General features: G+C 43.1%; 1 protein-coding gene across 3 annotated transcripts in view; it reads left to right on the top strand.

Moving 5' to 3' along the window:
• The window catches only part of TOX2 (TOX high mobility group box family member 2), a 268049-nt gene that overhangs the window by 100817 nt on the left and 141071 nt on the right, over positions 1 to 26161 (top strand). For all 3 annotated transcript variants that reach the window (XM_038370216.2, XM_038370220.2, XM_043495676.1), the window contains exon 2: positions 4380 to 4445. In XM_038370216.2, the coding sequence (XP_038226144.1) occupies positions 4380 to 4445 (66 nt within the window). The remainder of the gene's footprint in view (positions 1 to 4379; positions 4446 to 26161) is intronic.

Here is a 26161-nt window from a genome sequence, read left to right as displayed (position 1 = left end):
ACTGTCCAGTTTGGCCAATGTACATGGCAGAGGGGCATTGCTGGCACATGATGGCATATATCACATTGGTAGATGCGCAGGTGAAGGAGCCTCTGATAGTGTGGCTGATGTGATTAGGCCCTATGATGGTATCCCCTGAATAGATATGTGGACAGAGTTGGCAACGGGCTTTGTTGCAAGGATAGGTTCCTGGGTTAGTGGTTCTGTTGTGTGGTGTGTGGTTGCTGGTGAGTATTTGCTTCAGATTGGGGGGCTGTCTGTAAGCAAGGACTGGCCTGTCTCCCAAGAAATGCATCCGATGAAGTGAGCTGTAGCTCACGAAAGCTTATGCTCTAATAAATTTGTTAGTCTCTAAGGTGCCACCGGTACTCCTTTTCTTTCCATGATTTCAACAATTTCCATCCCACCATCAACCTCAGCCTGGACCAGTCCACACAAGAGATCCACTTCCTGGACACTACGGTGCTAATAAGCGATGGTCACATAAACACCACCCTATATCGGAAACCTACTGACCGCTATTCCTACCTACATGCCTCTAGCTTTCATCCAGATCATACCACTCGATCCATTGTCTACAGCCAAGCGCTACGATATAACCGCATTTGCTCCAATCCCTCAGACAGAGACAAACACCTACAAGATCTCTATCATGCATTCCTACAACTACAATACCCACCTGCTGAAGTGAAGAAACAGATTGACAGAGCCAGAAGAGTACCCAGAAGTCACCTACTACAGGACAGGCCCAACAAAGAAAATAACAGAACGCCACTAGTCATCACCTTCAGCCCCCAATTGAAACCTCTCCAAGGCATCATCAAGCATCTACAACCTATCCTGAAGGACAACCCATCACTCTCACAGATCTTGGGAGACAGGCCAGTCCTTGCTTACAGACAGCCCCCCAATCTGAAGCAAATACTCACCAGCAACCACACAACAGAACCACTAACCCAGGAACCTATCCTTGCAACAAAGCCCGTTGCCAACTCTGTCCACATATCTATTCAGGGGATACCATCATAGGGCCTAATCACATCAGCCACACTATCAGAGGCTCCTTCACCTGCGCATCTACCAATGTGATATATGCCATCATGTGCCAGCAATGCCCCTCTGCCATGTACATTGGCCAAACTGGACAGTCTCTACGTAAAAGAATGAATGGACACAAATCAGACGTCAAGAATTATAACGTTCAAAAACCAGTTGGAGAACACTTCAATCTCTCTGGTCACTCGATCACAGACCTAAGAGTGGCTATCCTTCAACAAAAAAGCTTCAAAAACAGACTCCAAGGAGAGACTGCTGAATTGGAATTAATTTGCAAACTGGATACAATTAACTTAGGCTTGAATAGAGACTGGGAATGGATGAGTCATTACACAAAGTAAAACTATTTCCCCATGGTATTTCTCCCTCCCACCTCACCCCCCACTGTTCCTCTGATATTCTTGTTAACTGCTGGAATTAGCCTACCTTGCTTGTCACCATGAAAGGTTTTCCTCCTTTCCCCCCCCTGCTGCTGGTGATGGCTTATCTTAAGTGATCACTCTCCTTACAGTATGTATGATAAACCCATTGTTTCATGTTCTCTGTGTGTGTATATATAAATCTCTCCTCTGTTTTTTCCACCAAATGCATCCGATGAAGTGAGCTGTAGCTCACGAAAGCTTATGCTCTAATAAATTTGTTAGTCTCTAAGGTGCCACAAGTACTGCTTTTCTTTTTACACCATCTTGTGTAATTTGGCTTCTTTTAATTTGGCTTGTTCTCTGATTCCAGGGGATAATCTGGCCATTAAAAGGTGTGTCTCCACCCTGACACACAGCTGTGTGGGGATATAGCTGTGCTGTTCCCATGGGCTTTCCAAACTCCATGGACTATGGTGGCTAAATCTTTTGCAACTCTGAGAAGCTTAAGTGTAATTAATAGTCTATAGTCAGACTGATGATCTTCATCTGGCTGTGTTTATATTCTTTCATTGTTCTTATGTGAGCAATTCACTAGGCATTTACCAATCAGTTAATGCACAACTGGTATCTGTTTTATAGCCAGGAGCAGAAGAAACACAGAGTGGCCAAGCATCTCCATTTCACCTTTGGCTTGTAAGGGCAACAGGACTCTCTCTCCCTCTTGCTAAGATTACTGTGTAATTTAGAGCAAATACCACTGACTCTAACTCAGAAATATTTTAAGGCATATCCCATTGTATTGTCATAATTAATTTGTGAACTTAGCCTCAGGAGTTGCCCCAGCAATACCTTGAGACGAGACCGTTCTAGAGCGGTTTTTGGTTCTGATTCTGAGAGAGCTGTTCCAGCTGATTAACAGGAAGAGTTTTGTAGCTCCAAGGTTCTGGAGTCCAGTAACTGGATTAGTTGTCTGGTGCGGAATGCAAGGGGGGCATGTAAGTTCTCATTGAGCTGACCGTACAAATGTAGCCAGGTCATTCTCAAGCTGCCTCTGGAATGGACTCATCTTTGACCAGCCACAGGGAGGAGACCTGCTGTAGTCAGAGGCTGGAGTGAAAAGGGAATGGTTTCTTTCCAAGTTTCCAGCTGGTATAGAGAAAGGAAAGTTTCCTGCGGGCATGAGATCTGATTTCCCACAGTGTTACACTGGTGCAGAACTGGAGTAATGCAAAGGTGAATCAGGCCCGTCCAGAGCTTCGTAAACTGAAAAGAAGAAATGATTTTTCTATGCCCTCAAGACATTTTCATTCCAAAGCAATTAAGGCTTCTTCTAGCCAAATATAGGCCTATAGTGAACCTTTCCTCTGTATTTTATAAAGACTCTGGTCAATGTGACATGGCCTTATGCCTATAACAAGGGTCTAGAATACTGCTTCAGAATGCAGGGTGCTTAGCTCATTAGCTCCTGCTTGTTAATTTGAATTAATAGACCCAGGGCTCACTCTGATTTTTCAGGGTGTGTTGTGTCTTCCAATAGAAGGAAAAAAAGGAATGCTGCTCTCCAGTTAACTTTTAGAGATTGACTGTTTCGTCAAAAGCCCTTTAAACTGCCGTGCCTGCTGCCTCATTGCCAGTTACAATTTGCTGGTGAACAGATATCTTCTCCCATTTATAACCTGCCTCTTTTCCCAAACAGCTTCCTACTCAGTGCTCGCGATTATCCTGTTTTTGTAACCATGCAGGCAAGTGTCGTATCAGGAGTAGTGATGTCATTGACTGAATCAAGCAGTTCAAAAAGTGCCAGTCTCATGCATAGATAATACACATGTAACAGTGGTTTAGTGCGTGTGACCCTATCTCTCCTGGAAAAAGAAAAGGAGTACTTGTGGCACCTTAGAGACTAACAAATTTCCCCTGGGTAGCTGGCCCTGGCCAGTTTAACAGCCTACTACTTACACATAGCTAAAGTGGAGCACTTTTAGCTCTAGTGGCAGAGGCCTGTAATTTGTGCTGAAGATCCTGATTTTGATGGTGTCTGTTTGTGTGGCCTCATAAACCTGGGATCAGTTATTCAAGGAGTATGTAGGAATCATGCCTAGCTAAAGATAATCTTGCACATTCAATGCATGATCTTTGCATCATACATTGTTGCAGTTTTGCTGGCACAGGACTGTGAAGAAGGCTGAATGGGGAAAAGTGTAGCTCTGACTTACACATCTTTGTCATTAGCAGTGGCGGGAAAAGAAATAAAAGATTTGAAGGTTTAGTGTGATTTTTAGTAAGCTCTGAGGCTGGTTAATCTTTGCTCCAACTATGTCTATGGTTTTGATTTGTATGGTTGATTAAAATGGTTAATTCATGATTTTTCTAAAAATTAACACAGCAGTGCTTTGGCATTCTAATCAATGTTAACGTCTCTCTTTATTATAACGTATATATGATCCCGAGCTGTGCTGCAGTGCCACGAGCTAAGAGTGTAGCTAGCTTGTCATCATGCTGCAAGTACAATTTTTATCCCCCTACTTTCCCTCTGACAAAACCAAGCAATTCTGCCTCGCATTTTCCTGAATGGCCTTCCGTGGAGGGGCTTTGTTTGTGAGAGGGCTGGGGGTAACTGAACGAGGTGTCTGAGAGATGGAAGGATTTGGAAGGTCAGTTATTCTCAGTAGACTGTGGTGCCTTTCAGTACTTTAGGTCTGTTTGAGTGTGTACTGAGTGTGTACACCTTTTTGAGTGTGTACTGTTGGTCTGTTTCAAACTCTAATGTACCTGAGGTTATAACCTGGGCCCAAAAACCCTAGGCAAGAAGTTGAGTAAACAGTTAGTTGTTTTAAATAACTATTTAGTTCCTCAGATCTTGATTCTCCATGTTGAGGGGGTGGGAAATGCATGGGATCCAAAAAGCCCATCAAGGACAGAGTTCTGCATTTCACTAACTGTCACTTCCTTTTGTCATTCCAGTTTGACGGGGAGAACATGTATATGGGAATGAATGACAATAATCAGGAGTTCCTATCAGCGAATCAGGTAAGGGTCACTTTGCTTATGTGGGCTGTGAAGACGCAGAGGGTGGCATTTTCAAAGTGCCTGAGCGATGCAGGAGCAGAAGTCCTATTGACTTTCAGTGGACTTTTTCTCCTAAGTCATTTGACTGTTTTGGAAAGTTCAACCCAGAGAGGCAAATTCTGCTTTCATTTCCATCCTTGCCACGCTGCTGGTGCCAATGAGCTGTCATAAGCGTAACATATCAGTGTCCATTGTAAACGATGCCAAGTAAAGCTGTATTAAGTTACTGCATCGCAGATTTCATAATAAATCCATCCAGGCACAAAATACTACCAGCTTCCTAGTTCCCGGAAGCTGATTATTTGCTGTCTGGGACAAGGTTACGGTACATTCCTGTTCAGGCTTCTTACATACCTCGTCAAGGCTATTCATTTTGAGGCTAGTGAATCATTTGTTCACGTCCAGATCAGATATTGAAAACAATGTAAAACGAATGGTAAACTGAAGACAAGAAGAAAAATTGTTTGCCTTCTTGAGAAGTAACGTACATGAGCTTCTCAGATCCATGCAGAGAGAGAGAGGCGCTCTGCCATAGGCTTTCCGAGACTGCATAGAATGGTTCTGTTGCAACGGCTCCAGAGGAGAGGGGCTGCTCTTGCTCAAGAGATTTTTGTGGGTGGAATAGGCATGTATGTTGCAATCGTCAGATGTTAAAATGACTCAGCAGAAACAAATAAATAGCAAGAGCAGTGCCTTGTGTTTTGAGAACATGGTCGCAATAAAATAAATACCCCAGATAAACCTAACAAGCGACCAAAACCCCCAGCCTAGGGTTCACCCTGGGTGTGCAGTCTGACCTCCCCAGACAGTCTCCCACCTCAGATTTCCAAGCACCCACTTCCTGAGCGCCTGGGCAAGGAAAGGAGGAAGCTGAGCTTGAGTTAACCCTTCTTTCAGTGGGAACTGGATAGTGCAGCTGACGAGCTTTGAGATCAGACAACACAGGATAATCCAAGAGCTTGATCCCACAAGACTCTGAGCATTCTGGCCCCATTGCAGCAAAGGATTTAAGGTGTGTTTAATTGTAAGCATGTGCATAGTCCCACTGACTTCAGAGCCAGAGCACACAGTGCCTTTCAGGCTGGGAGCCCAGTGGGAGTTCTTGATAGGTGACACATTTCCGAGAGTACCATGCAGGTTGTGCATGGCAGGACAGGAAGGGGATGCCCCTTTTGATCGTCAGTGATTGTTCTCATTTGACTTGTCCAAGAATTATAAAAGGGTTTCCTCAAAAAGGGCCACAGCAAAGCGCTGTACACCCACCATGCTTGGACTGTGGGGCTGAAACAGCAAGGGAATTGTCTGTTGCTTATCAGGATCAGATGCAAAAGAACAAATGATTCTCAAATGTCTGAACTGAAGCCACTGGGACTGCAGGTGTTTAGCATCTTTCGGGATAGAGACCAAAGTGTATTAACGGAGTATGAATCATAAGAAGGGCTGGGAGTCCCTGTGTTAGAAAAAACTCGAGGAGCAATAACTTTACATACTAATCAAGAAAGATCAGAAGCTCCCAGTTCAATGTGCAGCATGACTCACCTGGCCACTTTGAATATGAAATCAGTAATATAGTGTGGGAGAATGGACTGTACTGGGATCTGAACTGCAGCCAAAAGGAACTATTTGTATTTCCTATTGTAAAGTGATAAAATTTATCTCTCAGACCTTGTGATATCTTGCTTCCTTATTATGTGGGTAACATAAGGGAAACCAGAATAAGAAGCACTGCTAAGAGATGATGAGTAAATTTCTCCTCCTAGACAAAGGAGATGACTTTCTAATAAGGAAAGATGCATTGAATTTGGGAATAAGTGTGCAGATTTAAAATAGGAGAAGGTTAAAAAAAAATTTAAACCCTTAAATCTAGTAAATAATTCAAATGGAAATTCAAGCCATGTTTTAAAACACAAAATAAACTTAAAAAAATTAAGATGGAAGAAATTAACTGTGGCTGGACATAGGATCAGCTAAGGGTAACACTTAAAATTTCTAAAACACATAATCCTCTCCACCCCTTCCCCTCCCCCAAACAACACCATATCAGCAAAAAACAAAAGGTGATTTCTTATGTCAGTTTGTTGTAAAAGAGAGACCACCCTGGGGGAAAGGGCAGGGAGGTTGAATCTTCCATGTCTCAAAAGAAAAGCAAAGCAGAGCTTTAAGCTCCACCACTCAGCCTATTGGCTGGCAACACGAGAGGTAGTTTGTGAAGGGTGGGGTATCTTGCCAAGCTCTTTTAATGCTGCGGAGGGTAGCATGCTAGATATGAGGAAGGACATTGGCGGAGTCAGCATGATGGGGTTTGTTTTGGAGAGACCAGCATGACGGGACGTGCTGCCATCCAGGAAGGGAGGTCAATGGCAGCATGGTTAAGGAGGCAGAGGGATAATTAACAGTTCCTGTGTGCAGCGCTGTATGTGTCTGTTAGCATTCTGTATGGCGTTCTGTCAGTCCAATCTGGGGCCTCGTAGCCTGACTTGCATGATAGCTCAGCTGCCTTTTCCACCTTTTCTTTCCTGCTGGGGAGAATATTTTTCTCTCTGGGGCCCGCCAGCTTGTAAGCTGAGCTGCGAGAAAGCTCAGGGCTCATGGTGTCCTTTGCTCCTGTCTTTGCTAGTAGGACCCTTTTCAGCTGCTCTCCTTGGAACAACTGTTGGGACAACTTTGTGGCTCTTATTTGCTTTCCTGTTGTTGCCTCTTCTCTTTGCTCTTTTTTATTGCAGCCCTATAAATTGACGTTTTCCCAGTCAATCTGCATGGGAAGGAGGAGAGCATATTTAGTGTCTTGCCTGAATTAATTTGCAGAATCATTTTGGGCTCCCATTCTGATGCCTCTAGAGAGAACCATATTCCCCCTGTCTGCAAAGCCCATCCTTGCTCTATGGCACCATACTTGTTCCTCCTGGGCTGCTCGGTTCTCTCGCAATGGGGCAAACAGGACTAGAGAGGTCTGGGAGGGACATAAGTGGGGTAACGGGAAGGCATGTATGGGAAGAGGCAACAGGAGAAAGGAGTGGGAAAGATGAGGGGAAAGGAGGAAGCCAAGAGGCAAAGGGGGGCAGGGGTAAAACCAAGAGAAGCGTCATGGGAGGTGGGGAGGCATCTTTCAGAGACACAGCAGGATGTGAAGTGGACATGCACTGGTAGGGACATGCTCTGCTCCTGCTGCACGATGACCTCCAACTGTGGATAGAGGGAAAGAGATACACACCAAATGGGTGAAGATGAGGCTGCTTCTGGGTCCAGAGCCCTGTAATGCTTTGCAGTACTCAGAGCCAGTGAAGAGGAGGAGCTGGTGGGATGAGGATAAGGAGGGTGAGACTGCAAGTGAAGGAAGCAAAGCCCACGAGCCTCTGTGAGAGACCTGGAGGGTGCTAGGAATTGCTGAAAGAGCACTTCCCACTGCTCCTGTGCTATAGTGAACTCTGGTTCATTCCTCCCCACGCGGCATTGCCCTGTCCTAAATAAGCTGCATTCTCATCAATACCCAGACAGACCACTGGCCATGTGTTTTGCAGCAACAGGAGTTATTATGCAGATCCTGAGGAAAATGCATCCAGGGCCATGGGAAGCTACTTGGTGACCAGTTTCACCGTCACCACTTGCCTGTACTTTACATCTCATGCATCCTCCAGAGGATCTTGGCCCTGAAAGTCCTGTCCCAGCTTGCAGAGGCACAATGCAAAGTTTGGGATGGAGTCTCTGGAGCCACTCTCTTTTCTGGATCCTCCAGAGTCCTGGTTGGGGATCTAGAAGGCATCACCCTGTGACTTTACAGCCCTGGGGGCCAGCAGTCCATACTTAGGTGGTAAACTTTTTGGGGCAGGGACCATCCTTTTGTTCTGTGTTCGTACAGCCCCTAGCACAATGGGGTTCTGCTCCATGACTGGGTCTCTGAGATGTTATGGCAATACAAATACGAATGCTTCTAATAATAACAATCTGAGACAGAACAGAGATGCATCTATTTGTGGTCAGTGTGGGAAGCCTTCCCAAGAAAAGGTGAGGCTTTGGGAGGAGAGTGGGGGCATTTGCTATCTGGGAAGTGGGAGGAAGGCTGTTGGAGCTTAGGGGGCAATGTGAGAAAAGTTGGGAGGAGGCAAAAGCTTTGTCTTGATTGGCCCTTAAAGATGCATTGGTAGATGGAGCTAGGTAACTTCATCCAATGACATACCTTTACATCCTAGTCTAGACAAGACCCTACATGCCTCACAAGGCTTCAGTTTGGCTGCTTAACACATATCAAAGGTACGGGTGTCTCCTCTACACCAGACTTCTGGGGCATGTTAGCGGACACCTTCTAGCACCACACCTTTGGACTGACTGACAGGGAGGAGTAGTGGACCTGGAAGAAGGAAGGAGCGAAGAGCACAAGGCAAAGTATCAGGTTACTGGTACAGACATTATCCTGCCAATGCTGGTGTTAAGCCTCCAAGCATGCCCAGTGGTGTGGGTGCTCATGCAGTCCATCGCTCCTCACTGCCCTGCCCCTGAGCCCATTACTAATCCTTGTTGGGGGGCAGAAGAGAGCAGGGATAGAAGCAGGATGGAAGGAGTGTGAGAAATTTGGTCCCTGAGAGCGCATCCCCATGTTACCATGAGGTTTCATAGCACATTCCAGAGTTGCCAAAAGGAGCTTTACCTGCTGTGTAATGGCAGCAGTCATTCCCTATTCCCAGCTTCCACCCGCATTAGTCACTAGCCCTGCCATTGTTTACTTTCGTATGATTGCTTGTTTACCTAAGAGTGTTTTATTACACTGGCCATGACTTCATTACTAACAACACAAGGGTTCTATTACAGTGAGCGCTCCAGACGTTATTTAGTGTTTGCCAAGCACATTGTGTCCAGAATCACATTTGAGAGACAGGTAAGCCACCACCACAGATATAGCTTTATAGCATGCATTGGAACACCATTCAGAACCCACGTTCCTTGGGGATAAATAGAAACCATAGTTAGTAACTGTAGCATCCATTACGTTATAACCAGTGGATCTGTTTTTTTCTTCATTTCCTGTTCTGAACTTTTACATAGTGCCACTGTGCACTGTAAGGCACGGCTTCCATACGAGGAGAGACTAAAAAGATCAGGGCTGTTCAGCTTAGAAAAGAGATAACTAATGGGGGATATGATAGACGTCTATAAAATCATGACTGGTGTGGAGACAGTGAATAAGGAAGTGTTATTTACCCCTTCCCAAAACATAAGAACCAGGGGTCACCCAATGAAGTTAATAGGCAGCAGGTTTAATACAAACAAGAAATTATATCTTTTCACACAACATACAACTAACCATGGAACTCATTGCCCTGGGAATTTGTGAAGGCCAGAAGTATAACTGGGTTCAAAAAAGGACTGGATAAGTTTAATGAAGGATACGTTCATCAATGGCTATTAGCCAAGATGGTCAGGGATGTGACTCTAAACCTCTGACTACTGGATGCCAGGAGTGGAAGGTGGGTGGATCATTTCATAATTGCCCTGTTCTGTACACTCCCCCTGAAGCTCTGGTCTGGGCCGCTATTGTAGACATGCTTCTGAGACATGCAAGATGGACCATAATCTGACCCAATATGAAAACTCTTATGTTCTTACAGTGGATGCTGCGTTCCACTCCAGAGGTGACTGCACATCAGTGGTGGTCAGAGTATATCGTTTGGATCAAATTAATCAGTGACACCTGAGAAATTCTAAGTTAAAGTTAATGGATTATCTGTTTTATAGACCAAAAGAGCTAATTTTGGGCAGGAAAATTTTGCTTAAAAAGATGGACTAGATTTTCTATGTTACCCCAGTTTTATGCTGGGGTCACTGTGTGAAATCCATTGAAATCAATGGAGTTACTCCAGTCCAGGATTAGGCTAGCAGGATGCAGTGGAGAATCTGGCCCTATATGTCTATAGTGGTTAAGAAATAACTCTTTTTTGCTTACATGCTGCAGGTGATTTTTAAAGTGCAGTATAGTGCTTTCCTGCACTTTTGTTCCAAAATACCAACTGGGGATTAGATTTATGATTCAGTTATTTTTCTGTTGAACGTAATGGCTGTTAGCCTTTTGGATTTAAATGGCCTCCATGTGTAGTGTTTGTAACTGCAATTTGATGATGATAAAACTTTGCTCTTTTTTAGCACTTTCTATCCAGGAATTTCAAAGTGCTTTACCAGCCATTAATTAAGCCTCTCAACCTCTTCCTTTCCCATCAGGTAGATACAGTTGGGGATATTGAGACAACTGGGGACACTGACACAGAGAGATTAAGGGGCCTGATCCTGTGATAAGCAGCCCCAGTAAGGGGTTGCATACCTTCAGCTGCTGTGACTCAGCACCTTGCAGAATTGTGTCCTGAGTACTTTTCTAAAGTCTCACAGCGGTAAAGCAAGGCTCAGAGCCCAATTCCCTATTCTAACTTGGTGCACACTTCTTTCCTTCTGAGCGGTAGCATGTTCCAGAGCTGCTATTTTATATAAACAACAGCAATGTACATTTTAAAGCTCACTGATCCACTATTTCCCTGAATCTTATGTTTGAAAGATTCACTCCCAGGCTATTCATTATATGTCATGTTTTCATGCCAGAAAGAGGCTGTCTCAGCAGAGAACTAAACCCATGAACATGGAGGCCTACAGCATAATGAAAATGCTGACAGACCCTTAGCCACAGTGGTAGAAACTGCTCCATGAGAATAATTCCTGTTGTTCAATCAAACACGAGGGACATATGACCCCAGAAATGAGTCAAATGCAAAATGTAATTCAACCCCCAACAGGGGCCATGGTATTAATTCCACTTGACATCTGATCAAACGACCGTGGACATTTGACCCCGGAGATGAGTGAAGTATCTATTGTGTCTGATAAAGCTGGCAGAGTGTCATTCTTCACCCTTGTCAGTTTCCTTTTTTTGAAACAAAGAAGAGTAGCTAAATAATGTAAAATCCTGAGGAATGTACAGGTTACCAGTCATCCAGTGTACTGTGCAAAATAAGACAGAAGTGGGGCTATGCTTAAAAAACAAATGGAGAGACTAGCCTAACAATGTGAATGCTTGTGAAAGCAAAGGTTAAGAAATTCGGAATGCAGTTTGATACGTGTATAAGGCTGGTTAGTTTGGTATTCATGGTCTTTTCCACTTAGAATGAGAATTTAAAGACTCATTACAAACATTAACTAACTAAAGCTCACAGTACCCTTTAAGTTGGTGTTATTGTCTCCGTATAATAGGTGAGTAAACAGGCACAGTGAATAACTTGCTCGAGATCACCTGTAGTGAAGCAGCGGCAGAACTGTGAATAGAATCAGATCTTGGCCTGCCTACTTATGCAGTTTCTCCCACCTTATGCATGTTAGTCAGAGCAGTACAGTCTAATTTGTAGTGAGATACGCTATGTTACAATGCAGATCAATGGAAAGGGGCTCTTCAAGCATCCTACTGGAGATGGTAAGAGGTGTTTGATAGGGATGATTCTACCTTGTCTTGTTGGGGACAGCAATATGATCCGTTCTGTCTTCACTTGGCTCTTGAATGAGTGAAGTGAGTCGGTTTTTTTTTTTTCTTTTCCTCCTTCTGTTAGTGAGACAGAGAAAAATACCAAAAGCTTTGCTGTGTTTGAAATTGAGACTGTTTGGCCAGGTTCTCTCTTGCCACCTTGTCTTTACCTGCTGGCTAATTGGGCACTGGATGGTAAGAGTGTTTTAAAGGAGAAAGGGTGTTATAGATTGACACGGGGCACCCCGATCGCAGGTACGATATGTAATAGTGTTGTAAAGCAGCATGAGTGCTCCAGCAATGCGATGCTATAAAAATACCATCCTTGCGAATAGTGTAGCCTGTCTACACATAGTTTATACCAATTTAACTACATCAGTTCCTATACCGGTTACTGGGGTATGCCCCTCAGCGCGGCTGCAGCTACGCTGCTGTAAAGGGGTTTATATCCATATAGTTTAGTTTAAAAAGTGATACTGACACAAGCAACTTTTTTTTACGGGTAAAACTGCATCTACCTCAGGGATCGTACTGATTTAACTATATCAGTTTAGAAAACATTATAGTTAAATTGGTACAAAAGCTTTGTATAGATGGGCCCCAATCTTCACAGTAATGCTATTTTGATAGCATTGCACTGCTGCGGCCCTCATGCTGCTTTCCAACATACCAAAAAACGTAAGCGCTTAGTATTTGAGATCTGCATTTGTGCATAACAAATTGCACAGGGAAGTCTGATCTGGATGTATGAGATTTCTGTAACTGCACCACAATTTTGGTAACTAACGTACCAATTAGATGCAAAACGCTGAAAATCTGTGGTAGGGTGAAAATAATCTCATTTCAGAACATGAGATGCTTCCCCTGATTGCACAAGTCCGCTTGTGAAGACACCTGATTTCACAAATCCACTTATTTTCTGTAAAGCAGTTAGTATGTTTACTGTTTGGGCCCAAACTAATCATTGGTGTAAGTTGGAGCAACCCATTCAAAGTCAATAGAATTGCATCCATTTATACCAGTGATAAAATTGGCCCTAAAGGAATCTGTTTGTGTATATGTGTTAGTGTGTATATAAAATAAAGGCCAGAATTTTATCTCACTTAGTGTAAATCAGGAGTAAAAAAATTCAGTGGAGTTACATTAATGAAGACCTGGCATAGGTGAGAATAGAATCAAGCATATATCTAAAGAGAGAGACATGGATAGATAGTTATAGTGTGTGCGTGCGCATGTGCATATAAATAAAATTGGGATGAGTGTGTGTGTGTGTGTGTGTGTATACATTGTGTGAATGTGTATAAATCAATATCTCTCTACTGTATCTATTTGCATAATCTTTAAACTTTGGTCTGTATTAGCCATAACGGATACAGTATCTCACTGATCTTGGGGGGCAAATGGTCAGGGTTGTTTGATCAGATGTCAAGATGCATTACCATCAGGCCTCTGCTGGGTGTTGAATTACAACTTGTATTTGACTGATTTCTTGGGTCAAAACATCCCTCTTATTTGATTGAATGACAGAAACTGTATAATTTGTATATATCCCTGAGCCATACGGGTCTCAGTGCCACTATAATGTGTTTTATAAAGGCACAGCTGTCGTGGTGACTTATTTAAAATGGGAATTTGAAGCAGTGTTCTTGCCATTTAGTGCCCTCATTCAGGGTTACGCAGCTTTTATCAAATAATAAATAACATTTAGAACACTCATTTTAACATAACAATAGTTTTGCTTGTTATGAAGAATTGGCCATTACAGTAAAACTGAGTTTGGTAAACAAGCAATAATGTAAAAGTAAATAATAGCATAATTAGAGACTAGTGAGGATACCAGGAACTTCCTCATATATTGCTGGTATTACAGACTAGACGAAGATAGCTTTGGCAACCCGAGGTTATAAAATGTGCTGTAAAACTTTGTGATAATGGTGATGCACTACGCTCCCTCCCCTAAAGATCCAGTCTCAACTGAATTGTAACAGAATGTCAACAGAAGAGTTGTATGTAAAGTAAGACTGGACTGTGGGCAGATGTATACAGTGAGCCCACTCCACACCAGAGGCTTAGGGCTTGTTTACAGGGCCCCAAAGTGCGGACTATGAGGAGGAGAGTTGCAGCACATGCTAATGGGTTGTGCTGTCACTGCCCTGTATAGACCCTGCTATTGCAAACTAGGTGCCCGTTAGTTCATGCTAACAGGGTCTATACGAGGCAGTTCCAGTGCAACGCTTCAGTGTGTGCGACAACTCACCCAATAGTCCGCACTGCAGCACAGCGTCGGCAGCATGAGTCAGCCAACAGCACCGAGCCTGGCACTCAGAACTGCCACCAGCATCAGAGCATCGCAGTGATCTGGGAGAGAAGAGGTAAAGAAGCACAACAGGAGGAACCCAGGAGTGTTTCCGTGTGTGTGTGTGTGTATGTGTGTGCTCTTAATGAAGAGGAAGGAATACAGCTACCCCCCCCCCACAGTCTCCCCCAACCCCCCTTCCTCCCCCACCCGCCAAAAATAGGAAGCTCGTCAAACAAGGGTCCAGACACCTCAAAGGAACATAGAGGCACTTCAGTCAGGAGGGCTTAACTGACGAACTGCACCTGTGACTGACCCGTGCCAAGTGAAGACTTGGGAGGAGTTTCCGTTCATGATGATGAGAAATGATGGAGGGTAAGAAAGAAGGGCAAAGCTATATGAAGAGGGGGAGAGAAGAGAGAAGACGAGCCTGCACTCCCTTTATAGAACTCTACTTCATCTCCACAGACCATTGTTTCTTCCTCCATTTCTTCCCTGCTCTTTGTTCTCTTTCTCTTTTTCTTCCTGTACATAGCAGAAACTGGGCCCAGATTTATGTATCTGTAGTTTGCTGCTGTACTGCCCAGGTCAGCCACACCCAACATGTCATCGGCTCTGCAGGATGCTTTCCTTTGGGATCAGAGTTGTTCCCCATTGCCACGGTTTGCCAAGGACCTGTCGTTACACAGCCGTTCCTCTGGCAAGGCTGTTCCTCTACAGAGTGGTGGGTTTTTTTTTTGGCCTTCCCAGCTGGCAGCTGTCCCCCAGACCGTTTCTTTCACCCTCAGTGCTGCCCTGCCTCTCTTGCCTGCACTGATTAGTTATTCAGCGTTGCTTCCTGTGCTTGGGGTGCGTCCTGTGTGTCAAAGTTAGGGATCTGTACAAATAACCAACACCAGGGGCAGTGTGTTTATCACGGCTCCCTTTCAGAACCTGAAAGTCAAAGGCATTTGAGAAGCATTTGCATGAACATTGTTCCTTAGTCTAAGAACATTGGAAATGGGCCGATTGGTTCGTTAAACAGACCCCCCGATCATGGATAGGACCTGAACAGTGACTGCAGACAGGCAGTCAGAGGCAGGGCATGGATTAGCTGTTACTTCAACTCGGTGAGTGCGTGGGAGAAGAGAGTCATGTATGCAGAGACTAGAGGGTAATAGGGGGGTTTTGGGTGGAGGGTAGAAGGGGAGAGGGCATTGGCTTTCTCTCCTGTTAAGATGATATCGCCTTGGGTGCAGTGAGCATTACTACATGGGCACTGGTCCTGGGTAGCTTCTGGTAAGGGGAGGGGAAAAAATTCTGAGCCAACACATGCTGAAGGAGGAGCAGAGCCGGGGCTATAGCAATGTTTAGTCCAGTGGGCTAGGGTTCGAGATACTCCATTGTCAGAAAGAGAGAAACTGTCAGAGAAAGATTTGACCATGCATCGCTTTTGGGATGGTGCAGTCCTACACCCATTAGAGGGAAGGAGAGAGGATGCACTTAACAATAAAAGAAGAAATACATTCAACATACGGGTTTTATTCCAGGTGGGAGCAGGTGTGCTGAGCAGCCAAATATACACAGCCATGCTGCAGCTAGACAGTGAAAAGGGAATGGCTATGCCAGTCCAGGCCACCTGCAAGCAGCAGAGACTTCCCAACTCCTGTGGCTAAAGCTCCAGTGATGGACTCTTGCCCTCCTTCCTTATTGTCACAGATCTTCAGCTATTTTAAATATCCTTCTGTTTCCAAACATGAAACACAAATGCAAATCTTTATATGCATGCCAGGACACATGTATGTCCCCAGTAAATACCAGAGAGACAAGGTGAGTGAGATAATATCTTTTCTTGGACCAGGACTGACACGGCTACGACTCCACTGCACCCAGTAAATACCAGCAGTCCATTTACTGCTGATATGTAGGTGTTACTAGGAGCAAGTAAGATGAATTCAGTATCCTTGCCAAGACTTCAGTGCTGACTCAGAGCAGGGGTTTCCTCTAGCCCTTTCAGTGTTAGCTGTCGACAGATGACACTGCTCATTTGATAACACTGTTGTAAGAAACCAAGAGACTCTCCACATGTATGAGTGACAGCTAGAGGTGACCCTTATTTTGAATCTTGCTATATTAGTGAACAGTACATAAATACAGGAAAAGTAAAGTGGTCCATGGTGCTATGAGAAGGCTTCTTGGCATGATTTTCCATTCAAGGCTCCTGATGAATTTTCAGCCTCCCATGCCATTTAATGAGTCTCGGGGACCTGAGTTTGTTTAAACTTCTGGGGGAAGAGGCAGTCTTTCATAATCTTCGTAATCCATTGATCTTGGCTACTTAAAGAAGACACGGGTCAGAGGATCATCAACCAGATTGGTTTAAAAAAAAACCCCTGATGTTGTTATAGTAGGTTTCGAAGAGTAGGCTGTTTGTCCTACTGGCTTGTTGATTTCTTGGTGATTCTAAATGTAAGCCAATATTCTATCAACTTCCTTGGCTTGACTGTCTTGCTTCACTGAAATGCATGAATGAGGTGAGCGGCGTGTTCTCCTTTGCTTTTACCCTTCACAAGTTTTGTATTTATGAGGTTCATGATGAACAACAATTTGTTTATAATGCATTTTACAAAAAGTCATGACCATAAAATAGCCAACCATTATTGTTATAATAAAAAGAACTAATATGCAAAGTTGCTAATTGAAAGAGTGAAAAATTAATTTCATTTAGATTGGGTGGGGATATATTTAGAATTCCATGATTAACAAAATGTTAACAGAAAGTTAGTTACATGGTTAATAAATGCAATATCAAGAAGAAGTCAAGAAATGCAAAAGTAAAGGTTGAACAGGGAGTCTTACCTCTGCCCCCTTGTGTGCGTGCATTAAAGGTACATTCTTCACTGTTCATATGCTATTTTTCAAATACTACTGTATAATTTTTATGCTGTGTTGGAGGATCAAAAACAGAGGAGCTTTATCAGCAGACTACAGGGGACACGCCAGAATATGTGAAAAGCCCTCCTCAGCAGATTTTGCAGCAACAATATCATAAACTGTATTTTAAAAATGAGCAAAATAATGCTATATTGAGGTTAGTGGAATAAACAGCTAATATAGATCCTTTTGTATGAGCTTCTATCTGCCAATTAAATGTTTCTGAGGGTACAGCCAGGAAGGCATTACGGTAATTTAGCCTGATAGTAATGAAGGTTTTGGAAGTAGAAGCATCCATATCTGGGTGTAAGATTGGCTGTATTGTTTAAAAGGGGAAAAATTACCTTGGTGTTACAGTAGAATAAACATTGTCTTCGACCCCTAGGTCTCAAAGAACTCCTGCATTGTTAACAGTAGGTCTGTGTTTGAAAGAACAGCCACAACACCTCACAGGATGAAAAGATAATGTAACTGAACAGCTCCTGGAGCCAAAAGGAATAGTTTCTGTTTCTACTGCAGTTACTCTGGGGGAAAATAGCATCAAATACAATTGTAGATATCTGAGAAGAAGTCAGATGGTACAGAGTGTGCCTTGTAGGGACAGAAGGCTGTGACAAGCAATATACTGTGGCTGAATTTCATCTGTGGACAGGTGGATGCATACATTTCACCAGTCAGTCTAGGTCCCCGTTTGACACCAGCTGGATCAGGAACAACAACAATGGGAAGCGTGAAACTCTGGGTACCTGAAAGTAAATAACAGCCGCAAACTGTTAATGACCTTGAATTTGAGATCTGACCAAGACCACTGCAGTATTTTTTTATAAAATATATATATATAAATAAAACAGTATATATATTGACCCAAGAAATTCCCTTACTCTAGTTGTTCAAAAGAGTAGGGTTTTTTCCCCCCAAGAACTTGCCAAAAATCTTTAATTTGAATCAGGACAAAGACAGAATTTTTTGACCCAACCTTAAGTAGCATCAGTACCATGTGACAGAGCCAAAAGCAAGGTTGTATATGCTCATCAGTGAATTCTGTGGGAAGTGTGGGATATTAGTGTAATAAAGCTGCGCATCAAAAATATCTCAGGGACTAAATAGAATGAAGTGAGTTCAAGAGATAAAGTTAGAATTGAAGCAAATCTTCCTCCTAATGAACAATGTACTCCTATGAAGATGCTTTCTGGGATTGGAGATGCTGGGTTCAGGTGCTGAAGGAGTTGGACATCAGTCTCAAACCATTAGAAAAGTAGTTACCTACTATCCACACAAGAAACTGAGGGTATGTCTACATTACAAAATTAGGTTGATATTATAGAAGTCGATTTTTAGAAATCTGTTTTATACAATCGATTGTGTATGTCCACACTAAGTGCATTAAGTCAGCAGAGTGTGTCCTCACTACCATGGCTAGCATCGACTTACGGAGTGGTGCACTGTGGGTAGCTATCCCACAGTTCCCGCCACCTATTGGAATTCTGGGTTAAGCTCCCAATGCCTGATGGGGAAAAGACATTGTCGCGGGTGGTTTGGGTACATGTCATCAGTCTCCCCTCCCTCCGTGAGAACAATGGCAGACAATCATTTCACGCCTTTTTTCCATGCTCCATCCCCAGACACGTTAACAGACTTTTCCAGTAGCTGTATTGGCCGCGAATACATCCCAAGTTTTCAGGGCAAATTAATCATTAAACACGCTTACTTTTAAACCATGTATTATATTTACAAATATGCACTCACCAAAGGTGCCTTCTACGGCTTCATGGTCCGGGAGCCTGCTTTGGGAGGGTATTGGCTCCAGGGTGATTAACAGTTCCTGACTGTCAGGGAGAACGGTTTCTCCGCTTGCCTGCTGTGTGCTCTCCTCTTCCTCTTCCTCGCCCCCAAAATCTTCATCCCTGTTGCATGAGACTCCCCCCTTGCAGGTGTCCACAGACGGGTGGGGTAGTGGTAGGGGCCCCCCCTAGAATTGCATACAGCTCATCATTGAAATGGCATGTCTGGGGCTCTGACCCAGAGCAGCTGTTTGCCTCTTCGGTTTTTTGATAGGCTTGCCTGAGCTCCTTAATTTTCACACAGCATTGCTGTGGGTCCCTATTGTAGCCTCTGTCCATCATGCCTTTGGAGAATTTTGCAAATATTTTGGCATTTCATCTTTTGGAATGGAGTTCTGATAGCACGGATTCGTCTTCCCATGCTGGAGCTTTTGTGATTCTGAGACTGCATGGTCACCTGTGCTGATGAGCTCACCATGCTGGCCAAACAGGAAATGAAATTCAAAAGTTCCCGGGGCTTTTCCTGTGTACCTGGCTAGTGCATCTGAGTTGAAAGTGCTGTCCAAAGCAGTCACAATGGAGCACTCTGGGATAGCACCTGGAGGCCAATAGAGTCGAATTGCGTCCACATTACCCCAAATTTGACCCAGCGATGTTGATTTCAGTGCTAATCCCATCGTCGGGGAGGAATACACAAATCGATTTTACGAGCCCTTTAAGTTGACAAAAATGGCTTTGTTGTGTGGACGGGTGCAGGGTTAAATCGATCGAACGCTGCTAAATGGTACTGCAAGGGACGTTTCACTGACATCAACGTGGGATGGCTGGGAAAGGTACATGACGCTCGCATCTGGTATGTTTGAACAGCTGCAGGAAGGGACTTACTTCCCAGACCAGAAAATAACTGGTACTTTTCAACGTCCCTTGTGATCCACCAGTGCTGCTAAATTTGACCTAAACTCGTATTGTAGACCAGGGCTGAGAATTCTTTGCAGCATGACAGAGGGACAGACAAAGATTACCAAATCTGCAGGAAGGAAAACATACCAAGCAGTGCATAATTTTCATGAATCTTGTGAATTAACTCCAATTGTAGAGCTTGTGTAACTCCACCGGCTTGGGTGATAGAATCAAATCATGTTAGGATCTTTAAAATTAAAGACCTGTGATTGCTCTTGACATGAGGGCATGATTCTTCAAATTGTTTATTCTTGAAGAACCATCAGGAAACAGTAACCGGAGTCTTCACACGGGTTAGGTGTGTCAGGTGAACAGAGAATCTACGGTTTGTGGAGACCCCCAAATATCAGGCAAAACTTTGGGAAGAGGTGACTCAAGAAGAGCCAACGAAATTGAAAAACAAAAGTCTTCTTAATGGTAGAGAGGTAAAAGACTTTCTCTGAGAGTAAGCTCCAATAGATAGGGGCATTCGAGAAAACTGGGGACTTGTTTCCTTTAACACAGCTGTGTAAATCAAGAGTAGTTCCCTTGTAGTTCATGAAGTTGCACCAGTATAAAACCAGTATATGTAAGAGGAGAATCAGGAAAGGAATAATGTTTAGTAGTTCTTAGATACAGTGGGACAAATTCACCACTGGTGTGAATAAGTGCATTTCTTTTGCTTGATTGGAATTGCAGTCTCATAAAACAGTGGTGATTTTGGCCCAGTAAGATTAGAGATGGAAAATAGACTGAGAATATTAGTATGGTTGCAAGAATAAGGACAATCTGTTAGGCAAACTCTGGAGTAGAGGTCTGATTCAAATATGGCTGAGAATGGGGCATACAGGCTTCAATCAATATTTTGCAACTCTAGGACATGACTGTTGATCAGCAGGGATGGGGAGAGAGAGTGGATTTAAGACAAAGGCCCTGGTCTTCTGTTCCTGTGAACTGGCATTGTTCCATTGACTGCTGTGGTGGAGGTACACTGTTTTATGCCAGCTGGGGAGCTGATCCATTGACTTCAGTGGAGCTGCACTGATTTACACCAGCGGAGAATCTGGCCGCATGATCTGAAATGATACAGAGATAAATGATTAGTAGATGTAAACAAAAGGCAGGAGCCATGAGAAAGTTGGGGAAAACGCTCCAAAGATGTACAACTAGCAAAAGTTGAGAGAAATCCTGCTTAATACAGCTTCATTGGCTGGACGTTAAATCCAAGGAATTTTATTATGGAAGAATTGGAACCTAAGAGGAAAAGACTCAGTTGCAAGGTATATTATATGCTACAATAACCAAACCTTGTCAGCCTCAAAATATCCAGATGTTTGCAGATTCATAGATACTAAGGTCAGAAGGGACCATTCTGATCATCTAGTCCAACCTCCTGCACAACGCAGGCCACAGAATCTCACCCACCCACTCCTACGAAAAACCTCACCTATGTCGAGCTATTGAAGTCCTTAAATCGTGGTTTAAAGACTTTAAGGAGCAGAGAATCCTCCCTCAAGTGACCCGTGTTCCAATCTGCCCTGGAGGAAAATTCCTTCCCGACCCCAAATATGACGATCAGCTAAACCCAGAGCATATGGGCAAGATTCACCAGCTAGATACTACAGAAAATTCTTTCCTGGGTAACTCAGATCCCATCCATCTAATAACCCATCTCGGGGGATTAGGCCTATTTACCCTGAATATTTAAAGATCAATTAATTACCAAAATCCCATTATCCCATCATACCATCTCCTCCATAAACTTATCGAGTAGAATCTTAAAGCCAGATAGATCTTTTGCCCCCACCCCTTCCCTTGGAAGGTTATTCCAAAACTTCACTCCTCTGATGGTTAAAAACTTTCGTCTGATTTCAAGTCTAAACTTCCTGGTGGCCAGTTTATACCCATTTGTTCTTGTGTCCACATTGGTGCTGAGCTGAAATAATTCCTCTCCCTCTCCTGTATTTATCCCTCTGATATATTTATAGAGAGCAATCATATCTCCCCTCAACCTTCTTTTAGTTAGGCTAAACAAGCCAAGCTCCTTAAGTCTCCTTTCATAAGACAAGTTTTCCATTCCTCGGATCATCCTAGTAGCCCTTCTCTGTACCTGCTCCAGTTTGAATTCATCCTTTTTAAACATGGGAGACCAGAACTGCACACAGTATTCTAGGTGAGGTCTCACCAGTGCCTTGTATAATGGTACTAAAACCTCCTTATCCCTCCTGGAAATGCCTCTCCTGATGCATCCCAAAACTGCATTAGCTTTTTTCACAGCCATATCACATTGGCAGCTCATAGTCATCCTATGATCAACCAATACTCCAAGGTCCTTCTCCTTTTCCATTACTTCTAATTGATGCGTCCCCAATTTATAACTAAAATTCTTGTTATTAATCCCTAAATGCATAACCTTACACTTCTCACTATTAAATTTCATCCTATTACTGTTACTCCAGTTTACAAGGTAATCCAGATCCTCCTGTATAATATCCCGATCCTTCTCTGAATTGGCAATACCTCCCAGCTTTGTATCATCTGCAAACTTTATTAGCACACTCCCACTTTTTGTGCCAAGGTCAGTAATAAAAAGATTGGTCCCAAAACTGATCCCTGAGGAACTCCACTGGTAACCTCTCTCCGGCCTGACAGGTCACCTTTGAGTAGGACCCGTTGTAGTCTCCCCTTTAACCAATTCCTTATCCACCTTTTGATGTTCATATTGATCCCCATCTTCTCCAATTTAACTAATAATTCCCCATGTGGCACGGTATCAAATGCCTTACTGAAATCTAGGTAAATTAGATCCACTGCGTTTCCTTAGCACTTAGATAAGAAAAGGTGCTTATAAGGTTCCAGAATTGTACATTCGCTGTGCAAGTTAGAAGGAGATATGGGGCAATAATACACTGTTTTAGAGTGCTAGGAAACACACCTGAGATTTGGCTGAACATACAAGAGTAAATGTCATAATTAGGGATCTTCAGATGCATGGAGTGAAAGTTACAGATGCAGACATAAATATACTGACACATGAAGAGAAGGGAGTTACCTCACAAGTGGAGAACCAGTGTTGACAGGGCCAATTCAATCGGGGTGGATGTAGTCCACTCCCAACAATAGATGAGGAGGTGTCAATTCCAGGAGAGGCAAAGCTGCTTCTGTAATGAGCCAGCCACTCCCAGTCCCTATTCAAGCCCAAATTAATGGTGTTAAATTTGCAAAGGAATTTTAATTCTGCTGTTTCTCTTTCTTCACTGTTTGTCTCCATAGCTACCCACTGTGATAAAGTTTGATTGGAAGTCAGGACTTTACATATTAATGATTGATTCCGAGCACTGATAACTGTGTTATCACATTATTTGTGACAAGTAAGATTTTCTACTTTGGCCTATTGTAAGTTGGGCATGTGGGGAGGGGAGGAAAGGGTGCTTGCACAGGGGAGGGTTGGTTGGGTTTTTTTTGTTTTGTTTTTGTTTTTTTGTTTTTTGCATCATAGGCAGTGTGAGAATCCAAAAATGACCGAGCAGCTGAGTGAAGTTTCCCTTCAAACTGATTGATTACTTCTCATATCTGAGCACCAGGACCAAGCTTGTGTTTGGGCCTTCCGTCATAGCAGGGTGATTAACTGTCAGAAGGTTACTTGGGAGCCAGTTGCTTCAAGCAGGAAGGCATTATTTTCCACTTCAATATTTGGATGGAGGCCTGTGCAAACAGGAAGGAGACTTCACAATCCAAACCTGTTGTGGAACATAAATGTTGAAGGCAACTTTCTTCTATTTGTGTGGATTCAGACTCCACTCCAGCTCACCAAGGGCCTGATCCAAAGCCCATTGAAATCTGTAGAAAGAATCTTCTTCACTTCATGGGCTTTGGCTCAGCCCCCAGCTGCACCCATTGCTATGGGTTCTTCAATATTTTCCCAGCCCTATTAACTACCTAAGCCTGAAAATCTTCTTTCTGATTTCTGCAAAGGGCCTGGTCCTGCTTCCATTTAACTCTGTGAGATCAAGGTTGACCTCTAAAAAGGCTAGGTTGGGGAGAAAGGCAACAAGAGGAGTATTCTCATGCCCTGGACTTCAGTGAGAGCTCTTGTTGTTTCTCTTCCAGGGATGATGGATCCCGCACCGTTCACCATTAGAGAAGCTGATTGAAGATTTACTGTTTTATGTGTTATGGCAGATAGCAGCTTCAGTGCAGTTTCACAGGCATCACTGTGCCCCCTTGTGGGGATTGTGCTGAGCATTGATGAGACCTGATTTCTGTAGAACTTCTACCAGAAGCTGCATGAAGAGTGTGTCTACCTTTAATTTATTCTGCAGTGCTCATCTCATGAATAGACCTACGACCTTTCTTCCTGAGCATGGCCATTAGGGTCTTAAAGTAGGGTCACTTCTTCCCTCCTTCCTCTGTTCAGTCTTTCATCTGTGTAATGTATCGTCTTGGTATACCCAAACTTTGCCCAACCAAGAGGTGCATTGTCCTGCAGTCTTAGGTAATGCATAAAACCTAAATAAAAATAAAGCTTCCCAAAACTAACATGGCTTGGAATGTGCCACTTCGATGTTGATTGGAACCTATGTACATCATTCTTAGCTGCATTAGAATTTAAAGCTCTACTCTAGTAGTTATCCAACAGGTCCCCTGAGCCTTCAATTCTTGAAGATGCTCTCAGACCTGACATGATACAAACCAAGCCACCTTGGCAATCCCAACATCCTGTGTATGCACTCTTCCCACCCCTGCCTTTCCCCTACTTTTTGTCTTCCTCACACTCAGTTAAGGCCCCAATCCTGCAAATACTTGCTGCTGAGCATGCTCTTTAGTCTTCTGAGTAATCTTGCTGAAGTCAATAGGATTACTCATGATAGTAATCCCTGTGCTGGGTAGTGAGTGTTGGTGGCAAATGGAGCCATATGGTGTGGTCTCCTTGATCGCTATGCAAGTACCACGTCCACCTATGGTATGGCATTATATTACTTATTAGTGTTAAAGAAGATGGGAGCAAATATTTGCTGTAAATTGAGGCTGCCCTAATCTTCCATAATCAGATGCAGGTTGGCCTTTGGAACCGAGATGAAGAGCTGGGATGTGTAGAACCACATCTAGCTTTGGTGTAAGTGAATGCTACTCCAGTTGAAGTAAATGGCAGCTGAGCCCACTCACACCAGGCCTGAATTTCGCCCATTGTCTCTGCAGGGTGCATTGCTGTATTGCCTAGATATCCTGTGTGGCCAGGGGTTGCACTTGAGCTATCCCCAATGAAGTGTATGGCCTTGTTCATCAATGGCACCTCTTTTCATGATTGTGAGTCTTTGAAAAATTTTGTGTTGGATTAATCATAAATGAAGAAATCTGTCAGCAGTAATCAAAACTGTCTGAGCTGGTGCTATGTAACTTAGGTCTATGTGTCTGTGTACATTATAAAGGGCAAAATATGACTTAGCTTTTATTACTTTAATTAAAACATGAGTGAAGAGTGAGATTCATATTAAATTGTATTTTCCTGGCTGCTGTGTGAAGGAGCTAACTGATCTGATTACCATGAAGATTATAAACTATCAAAGTGAAAAAGAGCTTTTTGCAAGTATTTCATATTAAACCTTCAAACATAACACTTTAAGAATAATTATAGTTGTATTACTGGAAAATGATTCATGAATTCTGAATAAATATAAGACCCTTAAAGGGAAATGTTCCAAGACCGTAGTTTTCGTTCCAATCTGATGAAATTTAGTATCATTTTGCAGCTGTAGAATAAAATGAAAAAAAATATGTACATAGACGGTATTGAGTACATGTCAGACTAAACTAATGAGATTTTTTTCTTCAACTCTAAGCACGCACACAGGCAAGTGGAATAACCATTCTCACTTTCTTTAATAGAAGGCAGCAAAGGAAAAAGCAAAAAAGAATCTTACTGTGCACAAGTCTTTATTGTATCTTTGATTGTTAAATAATGTATTTTAAGTTCTCGTATCTAGGGTGCAGACTGTTTGAACTGACATTAATGAACACATAAGAGAAAAGAGCTAACTGAAAAAAATGCAAGCAAGGGCTTGGATTGGGAATTTTATTAGTATTCCCAGTGGACTGTAATAAAGATTCTTTTGACACAATACAGTGAATGTTTACAGCAGACAATTTAGTTTCCTTCCAACAATTATGAGAGAAATTGAATCTCAGGAAATGTTAGTTTTCTCTAAAATTAGACATAACAATAAAGATATCCCTGAAAGTTTATTAAGCAGTGGGGGGA

Source organism: Dermochelys coriacea, chromosome 13, assembly GCF_009764565.3.
Source record: "Dermochelys coriacea isolate rDerCor1 chromosome 13, rDerCor1.pri.v4, whole genome shotgun sequence".
Lineage (NCBI taxonomy): Eukaryota > Metazoa > Chordata > Testudines > Dermochelyidae > Dermochelys > Dermochelys coriacea.
The sequence above is the reverse complement of the archived record's forward strand: the minus strand, read 5'-3'. Positions and strand labels throughout refer to the sequence as shown.